The sequence below is a fragment of the Drosophila innubila genome, chromosome X (assembly GCF_004354385.1).
Source record: "Drosophila innubila isolate TH190305 chromosome X, UK_Dinn_1.0, whole genome shotgun sequence".
In the NCBI taxonomy this organism is placed as follows: domain Eukaryota; kingdom Metazoa; phylum Arthropoda; class Insecta; order Diptera; family Drosophilidae; genus Drosophila; species Drosophila innubila.
Window position 1 is genome coordinate 7,051,198 of NC_047626.1, and position 25,254 is coordinate 7,076,451.

A 25,254-nucleotide genomic window follows, 5' to 3' on the forward strand; every position below is an offset into this window, starting at 1 on the left:
CGGTATCAGGATCCGGCTAGGATCAGGACTAGCTTCCTGGTGTCGAAAGGCGTAACAAATGTGTCGCTAATGCCTCAACTCTGTCTCAATTTTTGTCTTCGTCTCAGTTTTTGGGTATACATACAGGTAACAGTCCCTAAACTGAACCCAACAGCTCTTAGTTTATGGATTAACAGCAGACAGGTCTGCAAAATTGTCACTGCATTGCCAAAACCGAAACGAATCTCTAATGAAAGGGTATTACGTAAAGGAAAAAGCAAAAGAAATAAAACAAAATATATACCATGACCAAAGGCACGTGTCCTGTAAAGTAACTGAATACAGTGAATAAAAGGACTTTCTTTCTTATATTAATTACAATAATAATAATGAAAAATAATTTGATAAAGAAAAATGTGACTCCTTATTAGTGTTTAATATAATTTGTATTTTTTTTGTGAAATTTATGGAAAAAACTTTTATATTTCAATTTCTGTTTTCTTCTGTTAAGCAAAGTAACTGAATACAGTGAATATATAACTAAAAGCACTTTCTTTCTTATATTAATTACAAAATATTAAATGAAAAATAATTTGAAAAAGAATAATGTGACTCCTTATTATTATTTAATATAATTTGTTTTTTTTTTATTTTGTGAAATTTCTTTTCTTTGAAAGTCAAGGATTTAAAATCGGATATAATAGACTCTTAACTTTAACTCTGTTTTTCAGCTTATCAGCTTACAAATAAATTCTGTGTTCAAGTTTTCACAATTTTAAAATATTCCGAAAACAGAAACTTCAACTTTATCTATAAAGTTTTGAAATTAATGCTACAAATATAATATTAATAAATATTGAACTTCAAATCTGTCTTGAATATTGAAACTGATACAAAAAGTTTTGATTATCGAAGCATTTTTTAGACGAATATTTTTTTTTTTTTTTGCGTTAAGAATAAAAGACCAATTCTGTTTTTTATTTTTTGTATTTGTTCTTTTAAAGTTAGTTAGTTTAAAAATAAAATAATTAAGTATAATTTTATTGATTTTAGAAACCGGTATTTTGTCTGTTTCTAAACATATCTATATCAAAGTATATCTATATCTATTTTATCAATACATAGATAGAAAATATGGTTTAAATTGTCTTTGCACACAGTAAATCTTGATAGGTGAAACATTTCATTATTCTAACTCTTTCAGTCTCTTCTCTGTCTGCTCCCATTTTCCTCTGCTCTCTCTCGTTTCCTCTCTCTGTTTCTCTTGATGTCTCTTTTCTCTCTTCCCTCTGTCTCCTTTTTCTCTCTGAAAATACCTGCCAAGAGCAGGACTTTTAATCCTGCCTAAGAAACTGAGTTCAGTTCCCTCTATCAACCTCAACTCCTGCTCCTTAAATGCTGTCTCTCTCTCTCTCTCTATTTTATCTCCTTCTCTGCTCTTGCGCCTGTGTCGAATGCTTCAAATGTGGCACAGACAAACTTTCCGAATTGTCGAGTTTCTCGGTTTCCTTAGTTTTTCTAAATTTTAAACATTGCGAACCAGTTTTCCGCTTCGGTGCAACTGACGCATTAATTGCCTGTCTGTTTCCTATAAACGTTGGCCCGTTTCTTCAATTTTGTATTCCAGTTCCTGTATTCTATGTCCTGTATCCTTCGTCCTTCGTCCTGTATCCTGTGTCCATTTGCCATCCCGTTTTGTCATATCGTACGCAACTAAAACTGGATTCGGGACACTCGCAGAAGGCGCAACAATTTCAACATTTACTTTTACTTTTACACTATTCAAATTGTTTGCCATGGCAATCTAACACGGTGATTTCTCATTCCTCATTTTCTCATTTGCACATTTTCCATCGACTCCGTTTAGACTGACCCCCATTTTGGCCATTAATCTTTCCTATTTTTCCTGCTTAACATACGGTTTATAGTCAACAAACTTATTTATATATAAATGGACATATATATCATATCTTCTTATTTATACTATTATATTTTGTAGCATTTTACTTTGACAAAAACTTTGGTTGGAATCGATCTTTACCTTTCAAAAGATTTCAAGTAATTTTTCTACATTTACATGTGATTTTTGGAATTTTGCTTGGGAATTTATTTATTTTTGCAAAACTCTAAACATTATTTTCAAATTGTTTGAAATAAATTTAAACTTCTCACCGTGTCAAATCAGCAGTAATAATTTTTTATAAAAGGGAACATATATATTACCCTCTAAATACTAAAATAAATAATATACCAACTTAGTTGGAGAGTCATATAACTTACAATAAGATTAGACCCTTATGTGTATGCGAGTTTTTCCCCCTCTAAATATTAGAATTTTCCAAACAGTTTTTCGATTTAAATACTGGATTTTTTTTCAAAAAATTGCCCAACATTTTTCTACAATTGCAGTGTCTATTTACTTTTTATGTAGAGCTCTATAAATAAGTTTCAAACTGATTGATGGAAATTTTATTTACTTGTTGTTTAACCCATCATTGCCTGTAAATGGAAATTTCAAAACCAAATGCTAAGAATAACAAAATTGATATGTAAAAGATAGCTATTTTATGGGCTATAAGTATTGTAAATATTCGGAATAGAAGCTTGTAGCACCTGCAACTCGATGGTTAATCGTATTGACTGCCTTGCCCCAATACGAAGCAGGTGTTGTTGCCACAAGTATTCGACCTATTGATTGCCCCTTCGATATTTACATAAATGGCGCGTGGCTGTGAGGACTCCAAGCCAAGGTTTAAAGGCTCAGAGGATCAAGATGGTGCACACACACACACACACAGCGATAGAGTGAGGGTGAGAGGAGAATCAACCTGTCTATTTTGTATGTAAAAGAAGCAGATGCAATATGCTAAACAGTCAACAGTCAACAGTAAACAGTTGCCTGCCACTTGCCGCTTTTATGTTGACATCTCATCGACCCTCATCAAAACCCCGTCGATTTTCATGTTTTTCTCATTTTTCACGCTTACCCATGGCGCATTTTCCGCTGCATTTTCCTCCTGCTGCTGCTGCTGACCAACTGCCAACGATGATGATCCAAAAGGGTTGTAAATGACCGTCTGTCCAGTTTTTTTTTCTTTTTTTTTGCCGATGTTTTGTTTTTCTTTTGTATCGCGGCACGCGCTTTTTGGTCAGTTTTTCTTTTGTATACCCTGTAAAGTGCACCAAAAGGTTATACTACTATAGTTTTTATGTAACAGACTGGAAAAAACTATTGAGCATATCAGAATGTGTCACAGTGTAAATAACTCTGCTTATTCATCTGCATAACCTCATTGAACTCAGTTACTATATCATATAGGGGCAAATTATTGAAGTACTTTCATAGTATTTGCTCATATAACAATTTATAAAACAGTTTTCCTTAACTTTTCATTATTTTTTGACTTTTTAACAAAACTTAAAAACTGAATTACAACGGCAATACTGAATAGATACTTTTAATATTTGGTATATATCAAATTAAGCGTATAAACAAAATATTCTGAATATTTCATAACGATCGCTGCAAGCAGTAAGCCAAGAATAGAGTATCTATAGGTCGAGCTATAACTAACACTTGTTACTTTCTTTTGTGCAGCAACCCTTTTGGTGATATTGAGCAGATTGTTTTGACATTTTGATATGATGTTATATGAGAATTCAATGGAAATTATAAATCATAAGCCAAACCTCAAGGCGTGTCCGCAATCGCCAGTCGCTGGTCAAGCTAACTACATCAGAGAAAGAGAGAAAGGGAGGAAGGAGAAAGGTCTCAATGTTTGGACATTGTTAGTCAAATGACCAGAAACTTCCCATAGCATAGAGGGAAGTTAGAAACTTAGAAAATAGAGAGAGAGAAAAGCGAAATCAAGTTGGCGGCAAATTAATTTCTTGAGCAGCCGCATTCTCTCTAATGTCCCAAGAGTGATGTGTTCCAGAGAGACAAGAGACAAGTAGACAAGGAGACAGGCGACCGAAGGCAGTTCCACAACGGGACAACAGATCTATCAAAAGGGTTTAGGACCGAACATGTCCTGTTTCTCAACTGCCACTCGGCCCCTTTTTCCACCCAAAAAAAACTAAAACCAAAAAAAAAATTCTACTTCGATCGCTTTTTCGGCGCTTTCTACTTTAGCTTCATTTGCATTTAACCCTTGAACGCCCTTTTTGCTGAACACAGCGGGATTTCCACTTTCATATCACATTTTCCACTTCCACTTTGCCTTCGTCCTTGTCGCCGACTCAAAAGTTGCTCCTTGAGGCACTTTTGTGGTGCTTCTTTGGCTTGGAAAAATTTTTCAATTTCAATGTTTTTATTAAAAAAATGAAGAAAAAAAAAAATGAAATGAAATTGAACCGAAAATTGTAGAAAACAATTTTTGTTTGCTTCAATTAAATATGCAAATTGTGCTGATGATGCTGCACAAATGTCAAATGCAAACGATTCTCGAGTGATAAACGACTTCCGATACTTTCCAAAACGGGACACTCCAAGTTGCGCTTAATTAACTAATTGCTGTCTCACAGACACAGAAACAGGACGCGTCTTTCAATGGATAGGGAGAGAGAGAGAGGGAGACAAAGAGGAGCAAGGACATCTACTGAGACTTCAGAAATTAAGGAATTTCTATTTTGGTTCCCATAGCACAGCATATATGATAAATAATGTAATACTAAGTATTCGATATCTTTACAGAAATACAACTTAAATATTTTTTCGTCCAATTTCCCATGATTTTATACTAATTACGATATAAAAAGTTGATTAAAATTGAAAACTTGAGTTTTAAAATTTTCAATATTCAAAATTCCAAAGGGTCCCCCCTTAGCATCGAAATCAACATCTACTAGAATCTAGAGGAAAATATTTTTTTGATGATTTAAAAAAACTTTGAATGCAGAATAAATTAAGAGGCCGAACTATGATCAAAACAACATTCCTTTTAAAAATCGGATGAGTTTTCATAAAGTTATGACAGTTTGAAGTTGGTCAGTCAGTGGTTCTAGCATCTTAACAAGTCAAAATTTTCGTCCAATTTCCCATGATTTTTGACAAGAAAATGAAAGGTCTCAGAATCAAGTTTAAAGTGTTTTTTTATACTAATTACGATATAAGGAATCGATCAAAAGTGAAAACTTGAGATTTAAATTTTTCAATTTTCAAAAATCCAAAGGGGGGACCCTTAGCATCAAACGCATGATTATGAAGAAAATAATTTTTTTTACAAAATTAATGAAATTTAAATGCAGATTGAATTTAGAGGCCAAACCAAGATCAAAATGACATTCTACTTGAAAATCGGTTTAGTTTTGACAAAGTTATGACAGTTTGAAGTTGGTCAAACCTTTGTTCTAGCAACTTTACAAGTCAAAATTTTTGTCCGATTTGACATGATTTTTTACAGAAAAATGAAATGTCTCAGAATCAAGTTTAAAGTATTTTTTTATACTAATTACGATATAAGGAATCGATTAAAAGTGAAAACGTGAGATTAAAAATTTTGAATTTTCAAAATTCCAAAGGGGGGACCCTTAGCATCAAACGCATGATTTTGAAGAAAATAATTTTTTTTACAAAATTAATTAAATTAGATTGCAGATTGAATTTAGAGGCCAAACCAAGATCAAAATGACATTCCGCTTGAAAATCGGTCCAGTTTTGACAAAGTTATGAAAGTTTGAAGTCAGACCTTTGACCCAACACCTCACTAAAGTTTTTACCATGGTAAGACTTTTTATTTTTGAATTGTTAACATCTTTTTTATTTTTTTCAGCTGTTTAATAAATTAGCTATGAAATTATGAAATGCTTAAGTATAAACTATTCCAAATATGTAACTATTAGTTTAAAATATTCCTTAAGTTCAATTAAAGTGAATGAGAACCCAAAGAATAAGATATATATGCTTACTTATGCTTATCCTATAATAATTAACATTCTTAGCATGCTGAATTTAATTGAAAAGCATGGAAAATCTAAAGTTTCCAAGCCACTGAGCTGTATCCAGAGATAGATGCAGCCAAGGCTGAGGGGGTAGTGAGTAGAGGAGAGAGGGTAGGGGGTAGGCTTAAAAAAAGTTGAGAAAAAAAAGTAAACTAAATAATTACAAGGCTCGACAAGCTGCGCGAAATCACAAAAAAGGAGAAAAAAAAAACGTAGGCAGAGACAAAATGCTTGACACCCAGAACGGAAGCCAAGGAACAACCCAAAGGACATGGACATGCAACCATGTAATCATGCAACCAACAACAACAACAAACGTTGGTGGCGTGAGGCAGAAGAAGCAACAACAACAACAGCAACAACAACGGGAACAGCAACCAAATTGAAATCGAAATCAGAATCGAAATCAAAATCCAAATCAAGAGCACGAAGTGAAAATGAAATCTACGTGTAATTGCAGTGCTGCTTAGTGAAAGGACTAACAACAACAACAACAACAAGAACAACATCAAAGGATCAAGAAAATTGTAAATTAAAAAAAATAAAGAAAATAATTTGAAGCAAAGAAAAAAAAACTAGACCAAGGTCTTGGCCTTGTTTGTGTGTGGTGTTGTTTGGCGAGGGGTGAGCGGTGCCTTGCCGAGGGGAGATTTTCTTTTTTCCCATTTTCTGTTTGAGTTTTTTCTTTTTTTTTTGTGGACCAAGGACTACCCCTTGCCTTGGGAAAGTCGCTTCGCTTTTCTTTTGCTTGATTTGATTTGATTTGTGTTATTTGTGGCATTTCGCTACTCTCTCCCTCTCTCTCACTCTCTCTCTCTCACTCTCTCTCTCTCACTCTCTCACTCTCTCTCTCTCTCACTGCTTTCTTGTCTGCCTTTGATTTTCTTCGTTTCACATTGCGAGCTACATTTAATTTCTAAATTATCGAGACGGCGCTGCGAGGGGCGTTACAATGAATTCGCCTATGTACCCCCCTCGCCTTTCATCAATCTTTCAGCCCCTTCTCCTACCCCTTGCCCTTTCCCTCCCATCGTCTTGGTTAGCACCTACTGTGCATTGCTGTTTTTGTTTTGATTAACAAAATTATAGAGCAAACAGCTCCACTATTTTTCGTTCATTTTATTCTACTCACTCCAAATGCCTCTACCAGTGTTGTAAAACGTCTGCCAGACTGTTGCATGTGGCAACATCCAAATGTGCAACATTATCCACTAGCTACTTTCATTAATGAGGCAATTTAAATGCTAATTCTCAACTCTAAATATCAAATTATAATCCAAATCATGTAACTCTCTCTGACTGTATCTGTATCTGAGGGTGTCCTGCTACTGTATATATATTCCTATGTGTGTGTGTGTGTGTGTGTGTGCCTGCAGCATCAGGGTAGGGCTTACAGTTGTGTTTATGAATATGAATATGAATATAAATATGAATTTGAATGTTGCTCATGCTTTTCATATTCAAATGTTAATTTTAAGTTGCCTAATACGATTTAACTTTAATGGATACACAAATATCTAAACGAAATGTGCTTCAAATTCCATTGTGAGAATCACAGAGAGAGGCGAGCGAAGAAGCAGTTAGTTTCTACGAGTAAGATACAAATGTATCTTAGAGCTAATATGGTAACTCTTAAGCTTTGTGTGTGACTGAAATTTGTGTAAAGAATACATAAGGTAACTAATAGATGTAAAATACGAAAATATCTATGAGATACGAAAATATCTATGAGATACAAATACATCCACAAGATTGCATAAATCCTTAAGATGCAATTGTATCTGTAGCATGCACAAGTTTCTTTGACAAAACCAGAAAAATAATTTTATTAGTAAAATACAAAAGTATCTGTGAGATACAAATGCATCTGGGGCTTTTCAAGCGATAGAAATACTTATAAGACATAAACTAACAGTTAATCTCTAAACTTCGCATGTATCTATGAGATAAAAGCGTATCTACATATACGCGCAACACTTGAAAATAGACTAAATACTCTATAAGATAGAAAAGTAGCAACTGTGATATATTGGTATCTGTAAAGTACAAAAATATCTGTGACATTCCAAAACTTGTAGAATTAAGAGGTTTTTTTTTAACATAGAAAATTTGAAAAGCACATGTAGCATACATAAATCTAAAAAAGTATATTATTGATTGAGAAATATTTGCAAGATAGAAATGTATCTAAAGCAAATAAAAGTATATATCAAACATAAGAGTATCTTTAGCAAACAAAGTAAATGAAAGACGCACTATTACCTAAAGCATTAAAAAGTATCTGTAATATACAAAGTAACTTTAGCATACTTTTGCATCAACTTATTGTTTTTTTATATACATTCGATGAAGATACATAAAAGAACTTTCTGCTGGCACTTATTAAATATAAAATGTTTATTTGCAATTCTTTCAAGATTATTGAATACAGATAATTTTTTTAACGGATCAAAATAAATATTTATCCACGCGTCAGTTATGATGATACGAGTGTTTCACTTTGAATACGAGTATACTCATAAGCATACAGTGAATGCATTTGTATATTCAACATTTGGTCAGCACGCGAGCTACCAAAAAAAAAAAAAACCGAATAAAAAACAAAAGGACACAGGAGACAGGATGAGATGTTGCCTAAACAAACAAAAGCTGCTGCTGATGTTGCATGCAACGGCTGCTGTGGAAATGAAAACTGAAATGGAAATGGAAATGTAAATGCCAAAAAAAGGAAAAGGAAAGGGAAAATTGAACCTGATCTAGTTACGATTACTGACCGCACGCGAGTTCAAAAGGTCAGCAACAACAACAGCAGCTGAATTTTTTTTTTATTTTCTACTTTTTTGAAAGCACACAATGGAGTTAGGAAAAGCCTCCCTTACTCCCTCTCTCTCTCTCTGTCTCTCTCTCTGCATCCTTTTTTTTTTGTGTTTGGTTATTTTTTAATAAATAAAGCAAATAAAGCGAAAGTGCATTTCATATTTGTTTACTTTTTGATAATTTCGCCAGATGATAAATGAGAGTATGAGAAGTTGGCAGCACGTCGCTAAGCCGCGACAATATCAGGCTATTAGGGTAATAATTTGTGGGATTAGTTTTTTTTTTTTATTTATTTTCAGTTGGAATTTGCACCACCAAAGTCCAAAGTCGAAAGTCCGGCGGAAGATGCTAGTGCAATCTTAACGCAGCGGGAACGCAGTTTGCGGTTTATTTTCCAAAAAAATTATAACGAATTATGACATATTAAGATTTATGTACATATATTTATTTATGCTGTGTGGAAGCTGCAGCTTCAGGCAAAAGCAAACAAAGGACTTTTTGCCAAAATGCAAGAAGCAGAAGTAGCAAAAAAAAATAAATAAAATCGGCGCACAGGAGGCGACCGCAAGATGCGGCGCTGACTCTCCTTCATATCCTTGCCTGTCCTGCTGCCTGCTCCTTGCGCCTGCTCGAATTTCAGGCTCTTTACAATAGGCGCCGTGTCTTGGACTTTGCACAGCTGTTCAACAACGACAACGACAACGACAACGAGTTCAACATCGACTTCGGCTTCGACTTCGACTTCGACAAAGTCCTGGGCGAGTCCTGTTGCCTTCTGTGTCTTCCATTCGCCTCGGGCGCTGCCTCGTATTATTATTTCATATTTTGATTTATTGTTATGCTTATTGTTTTGCAATACATTCACAGCAGTCGCAGTTTTTTTTTTTTTTTTGGCAATACCTTTGCCTTTGTTATGGATTGTCCTTGCACTGATCCTGATCTGAATGGCATGCGGTTTTATTTTGGGGTATCGCAATTTTTATGTTAATTTCACTCAACGGTTTCTGCCAGCTTTTGTGCTCAGCCAAAGTCACAGTTAACCTTTAATAGCATATCCTTCGAGTTCCAGCAGCGAATTTAAGTTTAATCGCTTGAAAAATTACTCCCAACTTGTTCAATAATAAGTACATTTCCGAAAAATGGTATTCTGAATTTAAATATATATATTTTTTTTAGCAAGTATGATTTTAAATTTTTGCAGCATTTTTGTTAGAATTTTCATGATTTTTTGATAGAATTTTTTAGAATTAAATTTTCTAATTTCTCTTCCCAACGGCTGACAAACTTTAAATGTTCCTTAGAATGCTTACCTTAATTTTGTCTAATTTCGAATTTTTAAATTTCGTCAAATTATTAATTTATTTCAAAGTTACTTCATTTAGAAATTTTGAGTTTTTTTATTTTTAGCTCTTGCATCCTGTCGCTAGAGGCCGCCACTGTGCCGCCGCACCAACTATTGTGTGGCGCCAGCTATACTTCGTTGTGGCAACTCTGATTTTATTAACGCCGCCTCAAAGTATGCTACAAAAATTGTAAAGGCTGCACAGCGCAAAATTTTAAAATAATTCCAGCTCGGCTATATCCTTGCGCATTTCGACAGGACATGGTGCGTTAGTTTCGTGTAGACGAGATCTATCGATTGTCATCAAAAAATTATGGGGTCATCTAGGGATCAGACACTTGTAAAATTTCAGTTAAGGGCTTGGCGAAAATGGCTCGAAAATATAAAATCCTTTGTAACTTTGAAAGTAAGAGGCCGATTGAAATGTCCTTTGGCCAATTAGTAGTACTATTTAAAACATTTTTTTTTGCGGCTAGTTTTATCCGTATTCTGCCAAGGACTTCGGACTTAGAGCTATTTTTCTCTGAACATAAAAGTCTTTCTAACTCTACTGTTATAAGGACGATTCAGGATATAAGCACAATTTTTGAATCCTTATAGCTATATTTATGAGTGTGGCAAAGGATATCAAAATCGTCCTTGAAATAACGGAGTTACAACCGCTTATGTGTTTTCAAGACAATTTTTATGACCAACCCCCTTTGAAATAATTTGAAGTGAATTTTTTGAAAAATTCAGAAAATCCTTAAATGCCGATTGATAGTCCTGCAAATTGTGATTACAAAAAGGCATGCACTTCTAAACTTCTGCAAGATACAGACAAGCTAGGAGTTTAAAAATGATGTCCTTTAAAGAATATTAGCTAAACCTTGGCCGTATCCTTGCGCATTTCGACAGGACATGGTGCGTTAGATTCGTACAGACGAGATCTATCGATCTGCGTTAAAATATTTTGGGGTCATCTAAGGATCAGATATTTGGATAAATTCAGCCTGTCTATTGAATCCTTTTATAAACTTTTTTCACGTTGTTTTCTGGTGGGTTTGTGCTGTTTCTGTGGCGATAACTTGTGTTTGGCAACAGCTTCTGTGGATTCCTTGTCAAACAGTCAGAAACTGTATTGTTTTTGGGGCAAAAGGGGCAGAGAAAAGTGATGAACGTGATGAGTTGAAGTTGTCGTCGAAGCAGGAGGCAGCAATTCAACAAGGGATCACGGCAGTGGGTTTTGATTAGAAAGCGCAGCAGATCAGATCAGTTCAGATCAGATCAGATCAGTTCAGATATCAGAAAATGGGCCAAATGCAAAGCCATCAGCTGAGTGCTGTCGAGCTGCAGGCGCATCAGGAGGCCACCGGACTATCGATCGAGCAATTGGAGGAGCTGCATGTGCGCTTTCTGGCGCTGGATCGACGCCAGCGAGGATATCTGACGCCCACGGAGCTGCTGCGCATACCGCAGTTGTCACAAAATCCGCTGCATCGGCAAATCATCGATGGCTTCTTTGGGGACACGAATTCGAATTGTAGGGATCGCATTAATTTTGGCCAATTTGTGGGCACCTGTGCCACGTTCCTGGTGCCGCAATGCACCAGTCACCAGCAACAGCACCAGCACCAGCGTGTCGATGGACGTGCTCAAAAATTGCGACTGCTCTCGAAAATGTTTGACACGCAGCGTTGCGGACACATTGAGCGCACCGATTTCCGCAAGGTCATGATGAGTCTGCTCGATGGTGCGCCGCCCTCGGATGGCGTTGCCAATGTTTATCCGCACAGCAGCGAGCAGGAATTGCAATTGCTCGAGCAACTGGCATTTGGAGCACGGCAAAGCATCTCATATGAGCAGTTTGAGCAACGCATTTCCACCGCCAACATCGAATCTAAGCTGGCAATTCACAAGTGGCTGCAGCAGGATGAGGAACCGCAGCAGGAGACGGAAACGGAGACGGAGACGGAGGAGCAATCATCCAGTCCAGCCACAACGTGATAACAAATTTCAATATCTAAATCTAAATCAATATCAAAGTTTTTCACTTTATTTTTCATTTTATTTTATTTTTATTATAATTTTTCAATACTTTTTGCACTTGCAATAATTAAATTTATATTTTCATTTCATATATCAAAAACACAATTAGCATACCATATATATATATATCATTATTTAGTGTTTAATATTTATTATTATTTATAATAATATTTTTCCTTCTTTCATTTTCTTTTCTGTAAAAACTTTGTAAAGTGCGTTAAGATAATTTTAGCGAGATTCGTGCTAAAAAAAAAAAAAATTGAATAAAATAGTTAATAATATTATAATAATAATATTTATATAATTGTTAATAATGAACATGACTTTTTATGGCAGGCCGCAATTTGCCTTAAGCTTTCTTCTTCTTGTTCTTTGTTACAATATAGTGGCTATAATATGTGTAGTATGTATATATACTATATATATTTAAAGTATTATGATTATGTTGCATGCTTGATTTGATTTGATTTCATTTTGAGTGCTACACTGAATATTGCGAATGAGCATTGAATTTTTGTAACGTGTCCTATTTATATGATTATAATCAATAATAAATTGTCTGATTATAATGATGTTTATAGTTTATAGTTTATGTATAATTGCAAAAACAATTTGAAAGGTACGCTACAATTATTTTTCTTGTTTTTCATTTAACATTTTTGCATTAAATTACAAATTACAATTATAATTTTATCTTTTTCATTGTTTTTTTTTTTTCTTTGTAAAAAATTTGGTTTGCTGCTTGCATTAGCTGATCTTTATATTTATATATATATATATGTATATGCATAAATAATAACAGAAAGAAACAAATGAAAATGTGGGGGAAAATACTAGCGCGCTTTTTTTTGTTTTTGGAGGGGAAACTACAACAATAATTGTGGAGCTGGCATTCACTATTGACGCCTCACTGTACGCTCACGTTCCCGTCCGCTCTCCTCACGCTGCAGGCTGCCATGACGCGGCGGGGAAGTTTGGCCGGGTCCGGGTGTCGAGCCGTTGAGAACACGCGCCTTGCGGGACCGCTTAAACTTGGCCATATCCTCGCCAAAGACATCGCCAGTGCGCAGTGCCGAGATCAGATCATCAAATTCACCCTTGTTATCGCCCTTGGCGCCGCCATCGCCTCCGGCGGAGGAGGAGCTGCCGTTGTGCGTTGAGGATTTGAGTCCCAGATTGCGAGCAACGCTGCTCATTAAACCGGATTTATTTTTACGCTCAATGGTGCGCTTCTTGAGCTCCGCCTCCTGTTTGGCCCGCTTCTCCTCCTCCTCCTGGCGCCGGCGGAAGCTCTCGTTGTCATGTCGCGCCTCCGCAAATGCGGCCAGGAATGAGTCAAAGATGCCAAAGAATTCATCCGGTTGCAATACGGAACCATCTTCGCCAAACAAACGCACCGCACGATCAAAGCGTGTCTTCATATCCTGGAACTTATCCTCCAGCTCGGCAAAGCGCACCGATGCCTGTGCATGGAACTCCCTCATCACGGGCAAAAAGCGATCGCCCTGTTGAGCTGGTCCCGAACTCCGATGGAATTCAATTTCACGTGCCACATCCGCCAATCCAGTGCGCAACATTTGTATATCCTTGTCCATCTCACCCAGCGACACCTTGGATGCCTCACGCACATGCGGTATATCATCCTCCAGCTTCAGCAGATCCTTGAACTTCTTCTCAATCACCTGCACCAGGTAGTGCAACAATGTGGTTCCCTTTGCCGCACTTGACTTCGTATCCGCCAGACGATTCAACGACGCAAGTCTAAAGCCCGAGGCATTTCCCCGTGCCCCACGATTCATGTAGTTGCCTTAAAAGAGAGAAAAAATTGATTAATTATATATATTTATTTAAATTTGTATTTTTTTTTACAATTAGAGTAAGCTTAAAATTACAAAATAATAATTAAATTTGAGTTGTACATTAAAACTCATCCAATAATCAATATTTCTGAACAAAAAAAAAATTTTCAATTTGTAATTTCAACTTTTTTAAATAACTTAAAAAATAAAAAATGTATTCTAAGTATAATAAGAATATATATAATTTTATTCCTTATATCATAATAAGTATAAAACAACACTTTAAGCTTGATTCTGAGACCTTTCATTTTCTTGTCAAAATTCATGAGAAATTGAACGAGAATTTTTACTTGTAAAGTGCTAGATCCAAAGTCTGACCGGAGTCAAACCGTCATAACTTTGTCAAAACTGAACCGATTTTCAAGTGGAATGTCATTTTGTACATGATTTGTCCTCTTAATTCATTCTGCATTCAAATTTTATTGATTTCTTAAAAAAAATTATTTTATGCTAGAATTCGATATTGATGGTAATACTCCCCCCTTTGATATTTTGAAAATTCAAAATTTTAAATCTCAAGTTTTCACTTTTAATGAACTCCTAATATCATAATTGGTATAAAACAACACTTTAAACTTGAATCTGAGACCTTTCATTTTTCTGTAAAAAATCTTGGGAAATTGAACGAAAATTTTTACTTGTAAAGTGCTAAATCCAAAGTCTGACCGAAGTCAATCCGTCATAACTTTGTCAAAACTGAACCGATTTTTAAGCGGAATGTCATTTTGATCATGATTTGGCCTCTTAATTCATTCTGCATTCAAATTTGGTTAATTTCTTAAAAAAAAATATTTTCTGCTAGAATTCAATATTAATGGTAATCAAGGCTGCAAACCGGTTCTGAACCGGGTTTTCAAGCAGCCTGAATTGGTTTATGAACCCAACCCTTGAAATTATTTACTTTGCAAACCCGAACCTAAGCCGAACCACTTTCTAAAATTAAAGTTTCGGTTCGAAAGAAAATAATTACATAAATTTTATGGTTTTCTAATATTAGCAATGATTTAAGACTTCGGATTAAAATAAGTCATATTTAAATCTTTAAATAAATTTAAATTAACATCAAAAGTTGATTTCAATAAAAAAAAATATATAATTAGAGAAAAATATATAAAAATAAAAATATTTTTTTGTATGAAATTGAACCAAGGTTCGAACCCAAACCTTGGGTTCAGGGGGTATATAAACAAATTCGCTAACCGAACCGATGTCTGGCTCTATGGTTCGAACTGCCGAACCGAACCTTTAACATTTTTTTGGAGGTTTGCAGCCTTGATCTCAACATACATTTTTGTTGCTTGAATATGCGTTTTTTAATTTTCTTAATTAATTTTTTACTCAAGGGAATCAATTTGTTATTTATTTATTTATGCATTTTTTGGCTTTTTTGTTTGTTCTTTTTATAAATTTTAAATTGTATTTTTTTTTTCACTGACGTAATTTGGCATAAATTTAATTCAATGTGGTGTATCGAGCAGATTTTGAATTATATAATAATTCTTTAAAGTATGGTTGACTTACCCAATGCAAGGACAAGCTCGAGCAGCTTGCGGAGTCGTCGGGAACGTGCCACCTCCCTGGATGCCTCCATGACACTGGTAATGCGCGGTATTAGATCATTTACCGTCAGCATGAAACGCTTCTTGTAGTGCAAACTCTTTAATCTCTGCTCGTAATGCGGTATCCTAAGTGATAAGTTTAAAGATCAGTTGTCAAAATCTGTAGGTTATGTGTGTGCTGTGCTGTTTACTCACTTGGATATCTCGTAGAGGAAACGATCCGCACGTGCCAATGATTCAATATCCTCACTGTGCTCGTCCAGCAATGCACGCTCCTCAGCCGAGGGCGTAAACTTCAACAGCTGCTCCACCATGTCCAATGCCAGCTGCTCGTTGCTATCCATGGACAAAATAGCTCTAAAATAGGCATAAATTTAAATAGGAATTAGTTCGATATTAATCTAAAACAGTAGGGCTTGAAATTGTTTATACATAAAAATTATCAGTTGACATTTTTATCAAGTAAATTAATAAAATATTGTTCTTGCTAATTTTATTAAATAAAATATGAAATATAAATTAAAACTACACATTTATATAAAAAACTTAATTTCATTTTCTCAATTGTTTTCTAATTTTCATTAAATTTTGCAGGCTTATATTTTTTGAAAATAATTTTTTTTAAAGAATGCAACAATTTTAAATATAATGATTAAATTGATGATATTATTATTTTGTCACTGTATCAAATTAAAGCTAAAAATTTTTTAAATTTTATTAATTTTTTTAAATTTTGCTAATTTTAGAATTAAGTTAAGTTAAATAAGTTACTCAATACTTAGTTACTTACTTGGATATATCCATGTCGCTCATCTTCAGTTTGCTTAACAAAATTGTGCAATTCTGAGCGCGACGTCCATCGATAACCGATAGCACCTTCTGCTTGTTTTTGCCCGTTACCCGCAGATCCTCATAGGATCCATCGGTGGTCTGTTTGGTGAAGAAGTAAAATAGAATTAATATTTGTAATAATTTTTATATTACTTTTATTTTTTAGTTTTCATTTGCCCTTTTAACGGAATAAGTAAAGGATCTATATTTAATTTGTCACTTCTCAGCCTCATTTGTTTAGATTAATCAAGATAATAACAAAAATCAAATAAAATACTTTTGCTCAAAATTAAGTATAAATAAAAAAAAATATAACATTTAAAAATTAATTTTCAAAACTGCGTTTAAGGATTATGTATGTAGTTTCTCCTCATTCCTACTTCTCAGTTGAGCTACTTTACTTCACTTCGTAGACTCTCTTCTCCCTATTGATCTTACCGAAACACCATTCTTCTGATAGGCTGAGAACAGCTTATCAATGGACTCGAGCTCCATGTTGTTGTAGAGTTTACTCTCATCGAGCTCACTCCAGACGGTGCCCTGCAGCTTGGCATCGGGCAGCTTGGACCAGTTGAAGCTCTTCAGAGGATTCGCTGGCTGTGGCACGTTCTTCTTTGGCAACTCCACTTTGGGTGCAACGGGAGCTGAGAATAAACAATCAATAAGATTAACTAATCTCATTTATTTATTTTTTATTTTTTACACTTAAAAACATTAATGCATATTCTATCAGTTTGATTAAGATATCTCAACAAATAAAAAACTTTTTCATACTGAGACTTCATTTTCGATGCATCGTTCCTATGGCAGCTATATGATATTGTGGTCCGATCCAAAATTACAAACAAGCTTGATCTGCCTATGGTATCCAGGAACCTACATACCAAGTTTGAAGTCTCTAGCTTTTTTGGTTTCCGAGATCGACGCGTTTAAACAGACGGACAGACAGACAGACAGACAGACGGACAGACAGACGGACAGACAGACGGACAGACAGACGGACAGACAGACATGGCTCAATCGACTCGGCTGTTGATCCTGATCAAGAATATATATACTTTTGGGGGTTGCCACGCCCCCTTTTGCCTGTAACATACATTCTGCCAAACACATTACACCCTTTTTTACCCATTTTCAATTGGCTCAGGGTATAAAAATTATATGATAAAACCTACAGAAAAATCTGAATTTTGTTACTTACAAAGATATAAATGAATACAAGATAAACTAGCGTTTCTTTCCACTGTGCACTGTGGAATGAAAAGACTTACCCATTGTTGTCGTCATGCTGGGCGGCGGTGGAGGAGCGCCGGGACATGGTGGCGGTGGTGGTGGCAACATGGCTGGTGCCATCGGCGGTGGCGGTGGTGGCGCCGCCTTCAACATGGGCGGTGGTGGCGGCGGTGGCGAAACGGCGCCATTGCAGCCCGTTAAGCCGGCCACCTTTTGATCATCCGGAATGCTGCCCTCGGTAACCAGACGCTCCAGACGGGCGCGTTCCTGTTGCTCACTCTGCAGACGATGCTGCAGATCCTCGGCCTTCATTTCGGCGGTCTGGGCACGTTGCACCGCCTGGGAATGCTGTGCCGACTCCTTCTCGAGCCGTTCACGCATGCGGGCCAGACCCGTCTCCAGATCCTCCTTCTCCTGCATGCGCAGATCGAGTTCCTGCTCCTTTTTGGCCAAACGCGACTGCACATCAAAGTTCTCCTTCTCCAATTCGTCGGCTCGCTTTCGGGCCTGTGTCAATTGCTCCTCCTTCACCAGCAGACGCACTAGTTTTCCCACATCGATCTGCAGTGGCGCCACATCGGGATCGTGAACTGGCGACTCACTGGACAGCTTCAACTGCTTGCCGGGATCATCGGGATCCGAGATGAGATCGCTGTTGGGTCGTTGCTCCACCTGCAGCACAATCTGTTGCACCACGCGATCAATAAGCAGCCAGTGTTCCGTGCAATGACCCGTATCTGGAGAGGATTTCAAAGGGTTTAGATATAGTGGAAATAACAAGTCAGATAATTTTAACTAAGCTTGCGAGAAGTTCTATACTCAAATTAAATCTATACACAACTTAAAAGCAACAGTTAAAAAAAGTACTGCATACTTTGAGGCGCATTGCTGCAAAACTTAAAACAGCCATTACTATATTTATATTTATACAATCTTATTGAGATTAAGTAGCATAATTAATAAGAGCAAAAGACAACGTTAAACACAAGAAATAAAACCTCAGAACGAATGGGAGATACCCTTTACCTAATTTAAATATATTCAAATTTTATTAATGCACTTTAAGTTTGAATTTAAGAAAATACTGCATACTTTTAGGCATTCGCATTGCTTCAAAACTTAAAACAGCCATAACTATCGTTAAATTTGCACGATTTAAATGAGATTAAGTAGCATGATTAATAAGAACAAAAGAAAACATTAATCAGAACGACTGTAAGATACCCTTTACTTAATTTAAATATATTTAAATTTTATTTATGCATTTTAAGATCCAACTGAATAACTTTAAGATCCAACTGCATACTTTTAGGCACTCGCATTGCTTCAAAACTTAAAACAGCCATAACTATCGTTAAATTTTCACGATTTAAATGAGATTAAGTAGCATGATTAATAATAACAAAATAAAACGTTTAAAACAAGAAAGAAAAGCATATGAACGACTATATTCGGCTTTTTCTCACATAATAATCTCAATATTTCACTTAATGAGTATTTTAGGTGATTAGCTGGTTACTTACAGGGTAGCAGAAGCATATGCTGCAGCAGGGAGAGCATGTGGGGATAGGCAGGCGAGTGGCTCAACTTGCGACGCAGCAACTCGAACATGGAGCCGGCGCTTTTCGTGTCCACATGCTCCTCATTAAAGCGACGCGCGAACTCCTTTTCATCCTCCGCACGCACCATTTCAAAAAAGTCCTAAAAACCAATTCAAAGTAAGTCAGGGGTTTTTTTTTTAAATATTTATCGAGTGATTGACTTACCAAATGCCTGTCCAGTGTTTCATTCTCATGCGTGCGCAGCTTATCAATGACAGGTTGAATGCCGAGCATCAAGAATTCGTAGCGCAAATGCAAACGAAACTCGAGATTCTCCTGACCAGGACCATAATTGAGCACCGCATTCACAAAGGACATTAAAGCCGTCTTGAGATTCACATTATCCCGATACGCATATGTCGAACGATCCAAATCATTGACAATACTCTGGAAGCGTGTCCGTTCTGTGGCATACTCCTGAAAATGTAGCATCGCCTGCAGGACCTTACGATGTCCACCGGGCACCAAACAAACGGCACCAAGTATCTCCAATGCCGATATCTTGGTACGTATATTATCCGCCGCCAAGGAACGTGCAATCGTATCAATTGCCGTGGGATGTGCCAAGACATGAGCACGTCCCATCGAATTATTCATCAATGCCTTGATGCAACCAATTAAACTGGTATGCAGTGAACTATTCGCCACCCTAATGTCCAATTGGAGTAATAGATTTAATAGTGCCGGCAAACCATCCAATTCCACAAAACGCAACACAAAACTGTGTGTTGAGGTGCGAAGTGCCGTCTTGAGGGCATCCACAAAGGCGGCATGATTATCCAGACGTGTGCTCAACTCATGGCTGGGTGAATCCTCCGGTGATAGCGAGACATGCACCACCAAATCCTTGAGTCGTTCGATATAATGCTCGGCTGTTGGGGGTTGGGTTATAGCTGCCGCATCGGGACCATCGTTGGCATCCAGCGGCAATTTGCGAGAGCAATAAATTTGCCATTTCTTTTGCGCTGGCAAACTGAGCATCGCCTCCTTGTTGGGCGCCGTCAAATCCAGTTCCTCAACGAGCTCCGCAAACTTCGTGTCCAGCTCATCCACCGAGGGCATCGGTTGTGTCGGTGTCAGCGTTTGCAGTGTGAAGCCACCCTCAACCACACATATCTCGGGCGGTTCGTCATCCTGCAAAACAGACACACACAAAAGTTTAGAACGTTTATGAGAATCTTGTACACTGATAAAAAAAAATGTTTTCAAATCAAGATTTTGGTACATAAAATTCTTAGATTAAGAATACACAGCTTGGTTTTGAGAACATTTCATATAAGACCTAGTTCTTATTTGAAGAACAAATGTTCTAAAAGTTAAAATAAAAAAATAAAAATTTTAAAAATTATTTTTTAAATTTATACATATTTTTTTTTTTATAATTTTGACTATTATACAAATTCTTCTATCTTGGTAATTTTATAAATGTTATTTTAACTTGCTACGAGTGGGATTCGAACCGCCGCCTACTGCTTCACAAGTGAAACGGTTTCTCTACACTGATAAAAAAAATGTTCTAAAATCAAGATTTTGGTCTCAGAAGTAAGATTTTTGGAGAACATAAGATTCTTAAATTAAAAAAAAAAAAACACTTCTTGATTTTAAGAACATTTTAAACAAGACCAAGTTTTTATTTTAAGAATAAATGTTCTTAATATTAAAATAAAAAAAAAATTAAAAATAAAAATTATTTTTTATATAGATGTACATTTTTTTTTAAATTTTAATTTTTAGTTTTTAGTAATTTAATAAATGTTATTTTAATTTGCTACGAGTAGGATTCGAACCGCCACCTACTGCTTCACAACTGAAGCGGTTTCTCTACACTGATAAAAAAAAAATGTTCTAAAATCAAGATTTTGGTCTCAGAACTAAGATTTTTGGAGAACATAAGATTCTTAAATTTAAAAAAAAAACACTTCTTGATTTTAAGAACATTTTAAACAAGACCAAGTTTTTATTTTAAGAATAAATGTTCTTAATATTAAAATCAAAAAAAATAAATAAATAAGAATTATTTTTTATATATATGTACATTTTTTTTTATTTTTAATTTTTAATTTTTAGTTTTTAGTAATTTAATAAATGTTATTTTAATTTGCTACGAGTAGGATTCGAACCGCCACCTACTGCTTCACAACTGAAGCGGTTTCTCTACACTGATAAAAAAAAAATGTTCTAAAATCAAGATTTTGGTCTCAGAACTAAGATTTTTGGTCTAAAAAATGCGTCGAGAACATAAAAATCTTAGATTAAGAAAACACATCTTGATTTGAAGAACATTTTAAATAAGACCAAGTTCTTATTTTAAGAATAAATGTTCTTAAAATTAAAATCAAAAAATAAAGAATATACAATTATTTTTTATATTTATAATTTTATTTTTATTTTAATATATATTTCTTTATATTTAAATTTTTTTTTTTTAATTTTAATATATTTGTATACATATTATATTCTGTCTTAGTAATTTTATAAATGTTATTTTAGTTTGTTACGAGTGGGATGCGAACCACATTTACACATTTATACTTTTCTAACAATTTAAGATTTTTATTCTTATATTAAGATTTTAAGATTTTGTGGATTAATAATCTTAGTGTTAGTCATTTGGTCTTAAAATAATCTTATTTTTAGAACAAAATATTTAAGATGAATGTTCTTGATTTTAGAAGTTGTTCTTTTTCTTCTTTTTTATAATAATTGAAAAGCCGCTCAAGCAGCACAAGCAGCTGCTCTTCCTCCTCCGCAAAGGCGTTAACAGTGCATGTCCAATTACATAAATGGTAAACCACACTGCACCACACACAACGGTGGCTCAAGTCATTGCCCAACCTTGTGTGTTGTGCGACGCTATTGAAATCAAAAGTTGTAATCGATAGTGTAAAGTCCACTTGTAAAAAAATCTTTTAAAAATATCATTATCGATAAAATTCCGATTTGAAAAAGAAACTTCTTAGAACCAGGGACTATAATCATAATGGGTTTTATTTAAAAAATTACAATATAATGAAATTTTTCAAGTTTTTTGGACTTAACTACGATATACTGATTAATTTTGAGCTATACTTCACAATTACAAAAATTATAATTTTTTTGTGAGCCAAAAGAAAATAAATCTCATAAAAAGGTAATAATTTTTTTAAATTTTATTTTTTTAAATATAATAATAATAATGTTCGCTCAAAAATAAAAATTAATTAGTAATTTGGACTTTTTCATACATGTTGTTAACTCAATAATTGATTAAATAGGTTCGTCATGGCTCACTGAATATAAATATATATATTTTAGTTAAATTCCTAATTTATTAATCGTAATTCTTTAATCCCTGACGAAGAATATTAGTACATTTCACGCTTTTTTAATATTACTATAGGTCAATGATTTTTCTATTAAAAATATCATACTAATCATTGTTCAAAAGTCTCCAATATTCTTAAGTATTAATCACTAATTATTATTTATAGTTCCTCCTTAGAAAATTAAGGACCCCAATATTTTTTGTAAGTGATTAAAATAATAAAGTAACTTTATCCAAAAAAAATTTTAAAAAAATTGCAAATTCAAATGAATATAAATTTTGTGTTTTCACGAGATTAAACCACAATTTAGAGTTCAAACGTGCTCAGCATTATCAGTTCATTATAGTTCACTTGACATCTGGCCAGGTGCTGAAGTGCACTCTCTTTCCCCCTTTCTCTCTTTCCCTTTCCCACATGTCTGGATGCGAGTATCTGCCCCTTAGTTTTAAGTTATTTTTTTCAACTTGTCTTTTCATTCTTTCGCCTTATGCAATTTCGTGCACAATTGATATGTCAATTTGCTGACTCGTATTGCAGTTGCAATTTGGGTCAGGTAACCAGTTAACAATTGTTAACAATTGGCACGTGACTTGAGCATAGTTTTGGCTAATAGGCTAATCATAATTGATGTAAAATGTACTGCTTGCCACAATTTGTGGCATGTTCTTCTTCTTCTAGAATGTTACTCCAATACACCTAGAATAAACAAACCCAATACTTTCTCTTTCAGATACTATATTCGGGACTGTTTTTTATGTACATCTTGCCCAAATTTTATAAAATCGAATAACGATCTCATATAGCTTTCACAGGAACAATCGGTTGCTAATTTTCAGAAACTTGTCGGCACGTGAAGCATTTAATAAAGAGACTTGAAATTTGTTGTAGTTTTTTTATTGATTTCAAATGTATTAAATATGGTATATTCTAATATATGGTGTTCTAAAGTCAACTTAGGGCTTAATTAAAAAGTTAGGCTGTTGACAACTTATATATATATAATAATAAAATTTATTTGATTAAAACAATAGGTGCCAATAAGTTGTCAACAGCTGTAAGTAAATAAGAAATTTCTTCGTAATTCTGATATCATAACAAATGAATGAAATGAAAATTTAATGATTAATTTTCGAGTGGTAAGAAAACAATGCCCGAGGAAAAGCAAAGTTGCTTATCAAGAACCTAGTTACGGGTATAAATAGAGCCACCAAAGGTAGTACAGAAGTCAGTGCTTTGTGCAAAATGTTGAGAAATACAATACGTCTATTGATTCTATTCGGTGGAGTTGCTTTGAGCCTTGGAATTTCCATAACGCCCATTGTTAGGGAAGGTAAGTTGTACTATAAACTTTGATCAATAAAGTGTAAGATAAAATGTATACAATTAAGCTCCTATATTTTCTAGGTTCCAGGGATATTGTAACAATGCCATTCGTTAGGGTCGGCAATGGATATTATTACTTTGAGACCAGAAAAGAAGTGAATTGGTTTAAGGCATTCGAAACTTGTCGTCGAATGAATGCCACATTGATAAGCTTCGATACGATGCAAAAATGGATTGAAATTACCAAATTTTTAGAGCTATTTAATGATCAGTCTTATTACTGGACCTCAGGTACTGACTTGGGCGAACAATCTCGTCACGTCTGGTTTGGCAGTGGAAATCCAATTGGCATTAATGTTTGGTCTCCAGGTCAACCTGATAATTACCAAAACAATGAGCACTGCGATCATTTGGGCTTTAAACATTCCAATACCTCAGATAGGAAGGGTCTGAACGATGGCAACTGTCTTACCAATATGCGCTTTATCTGTGAGCTTCATTTGTGATATGGAAATAGGAGGTCAAAGGGTTTGAAATGTTGTCTAATCAATCAATCAATTATAAAGAAGTCAGAATCATCCTACTCATTTTAAAGAAATGAATAATTTCTAATTAATTGCATTTGTATTTGTATTCAAAATTAATTAAGCGGATCAAATTGTCATCGGTCTAGTTTTGATCAAGTTATGAAAGTTTGAAGTTGGTTCAATTTGGCCTGCGTTTTTACAAGAAGTTAAAAGCTTAAAGACTCAAGTTAAATTGTGATTTTACTTTGTAGACATAAGGAGTTGATTTAAAAATTTCATTAACGAAGTTAATAAAATTTTAATGCACAATGAATTTTGTGTGCAATCCATGATCAAAATAAAATTCCGTTTGAAAATCGGTTCAGTTCAGATGGTTCAAGTTATGATCTAGGAACCTTAAAAGCCAAAACTTTCGTTATTTTTTTTTTAATATGAAGAATAATTTTATACATACACAAAATAGTAACTTATTTTTGATCAAATGTGTTGGAGCCGTACCAGTTTAGGTTTTTGAAAAGAAATTTATTTCTGTAATGGGTGCGGTTTCGGTACTTAAAATTAAACGATATTATTATCTAATAATTCTGCAAAATATTAATATTGCAATTTTGTATTTGGATTTTCAATTAAAAATCGTTCTTCACTTATGATTTACATTATTAAAAGAAAACATGCTCATGTATTACTTAATTGGTAACCAGTTAAAATTTGTGGAAAAAACAGATTAAGCAGTAAATTTAAAGACGTTAAAAAATGAATTTCTTGAAAAATATGCTAATATTAACAATTTCAAACAAGGCTGCAAGCCTCCAAAATTCTGGTAAAGGTTCGGTTCGGCGGCTCGAACCATAGACAACATTTTGAACCAATTAAATTTTTTTTAAAGAAATCAAATTTGGTTAATATT

At 34.7% G+C, this 25,254-nt stretch overlaps 3 protein-coding genes across 3 annotated transcripts in view; 2 read left to right on the top strand and 1 right to left on the bottom strand.

Moving 5' to 3' along the window:
• Positions 1-11,208: 11,208 nt before the first annotated feature.
• On the top strand, positions 11,209-12,088 carry LOC117794137 (calcineurin B homologous protein 2). Its single transcript, XM_034634627.1, has one exon. It carries the CDS (start codon positions 11,372-11,374, stop codon positions 12,065-12,067), a length of 696 nt encoding a protein of 231 aa, XP_034490518.1. The 5' UTR covers positions 11,209-11,371; the 3' UTR covers positions 12,068-12,088.
• An 872-nt stretch (positions 12,089-12,960) lies between these two features.
• Positions 12,961-25,254, bottom strand: part of LOC117794133 (disheveled-associated activator of morphogenesis 1) — a 72,488-nt gene continuing 60,194 nt past the window's right edge. The window contains exons 3-10 of the mRNA XM_034634621.1: positions 19,358-20,326; positions 19,115-19,292; positions 17,630-18,328; positions 16,797-17,002; positions 16,318-16,457; positions 15,723-15,884; positions 15,490-15,653; positions 12,961-13,916 (exon numbers count right to left, since the gene is read on the bottom strand). Coding sequence (XP_034490512.1) covers positions 13,006-13,916; positions 15,490-15,653; positions 15,723-15,884; positions 16,318-16,457; positions 16,797-17,002; positions 17,630-18,328; positions 19,115-19,292; positions 19,358-20,326 — 3,429 coding nt within the window. The 3' untranslated portion in view covers positions 12,961-13,005. The remainder of the gene's footprint in view (positions 13,917-15,489; positions 15,654-15,722; positions 15,885-16,317; positions 16,458-16,796; positions 17,003-17,629; positions 18,329-19,114; positions 19,293-19,357; positions 20,327-25,254) is intronic.
• LOC117794139 (C-type lectin 37Da-like) lies at positions 23,739-25,029 on the top strand. Its single transcript, XM_034634635.1, has 2 exons — positions 23,739-23,827; positions 23,902-25,029. The coding sequence occupies exons 1-2, from the start codon at positions 23,740-23,742 to the stop codon at positions 24,324-24,326; spliced, it is 513 nt and encodes a 170-aa protein (XP_034490526.1). The 5' UTR covers position 23,739; the 3' UTR covers positions 24,327-25,029.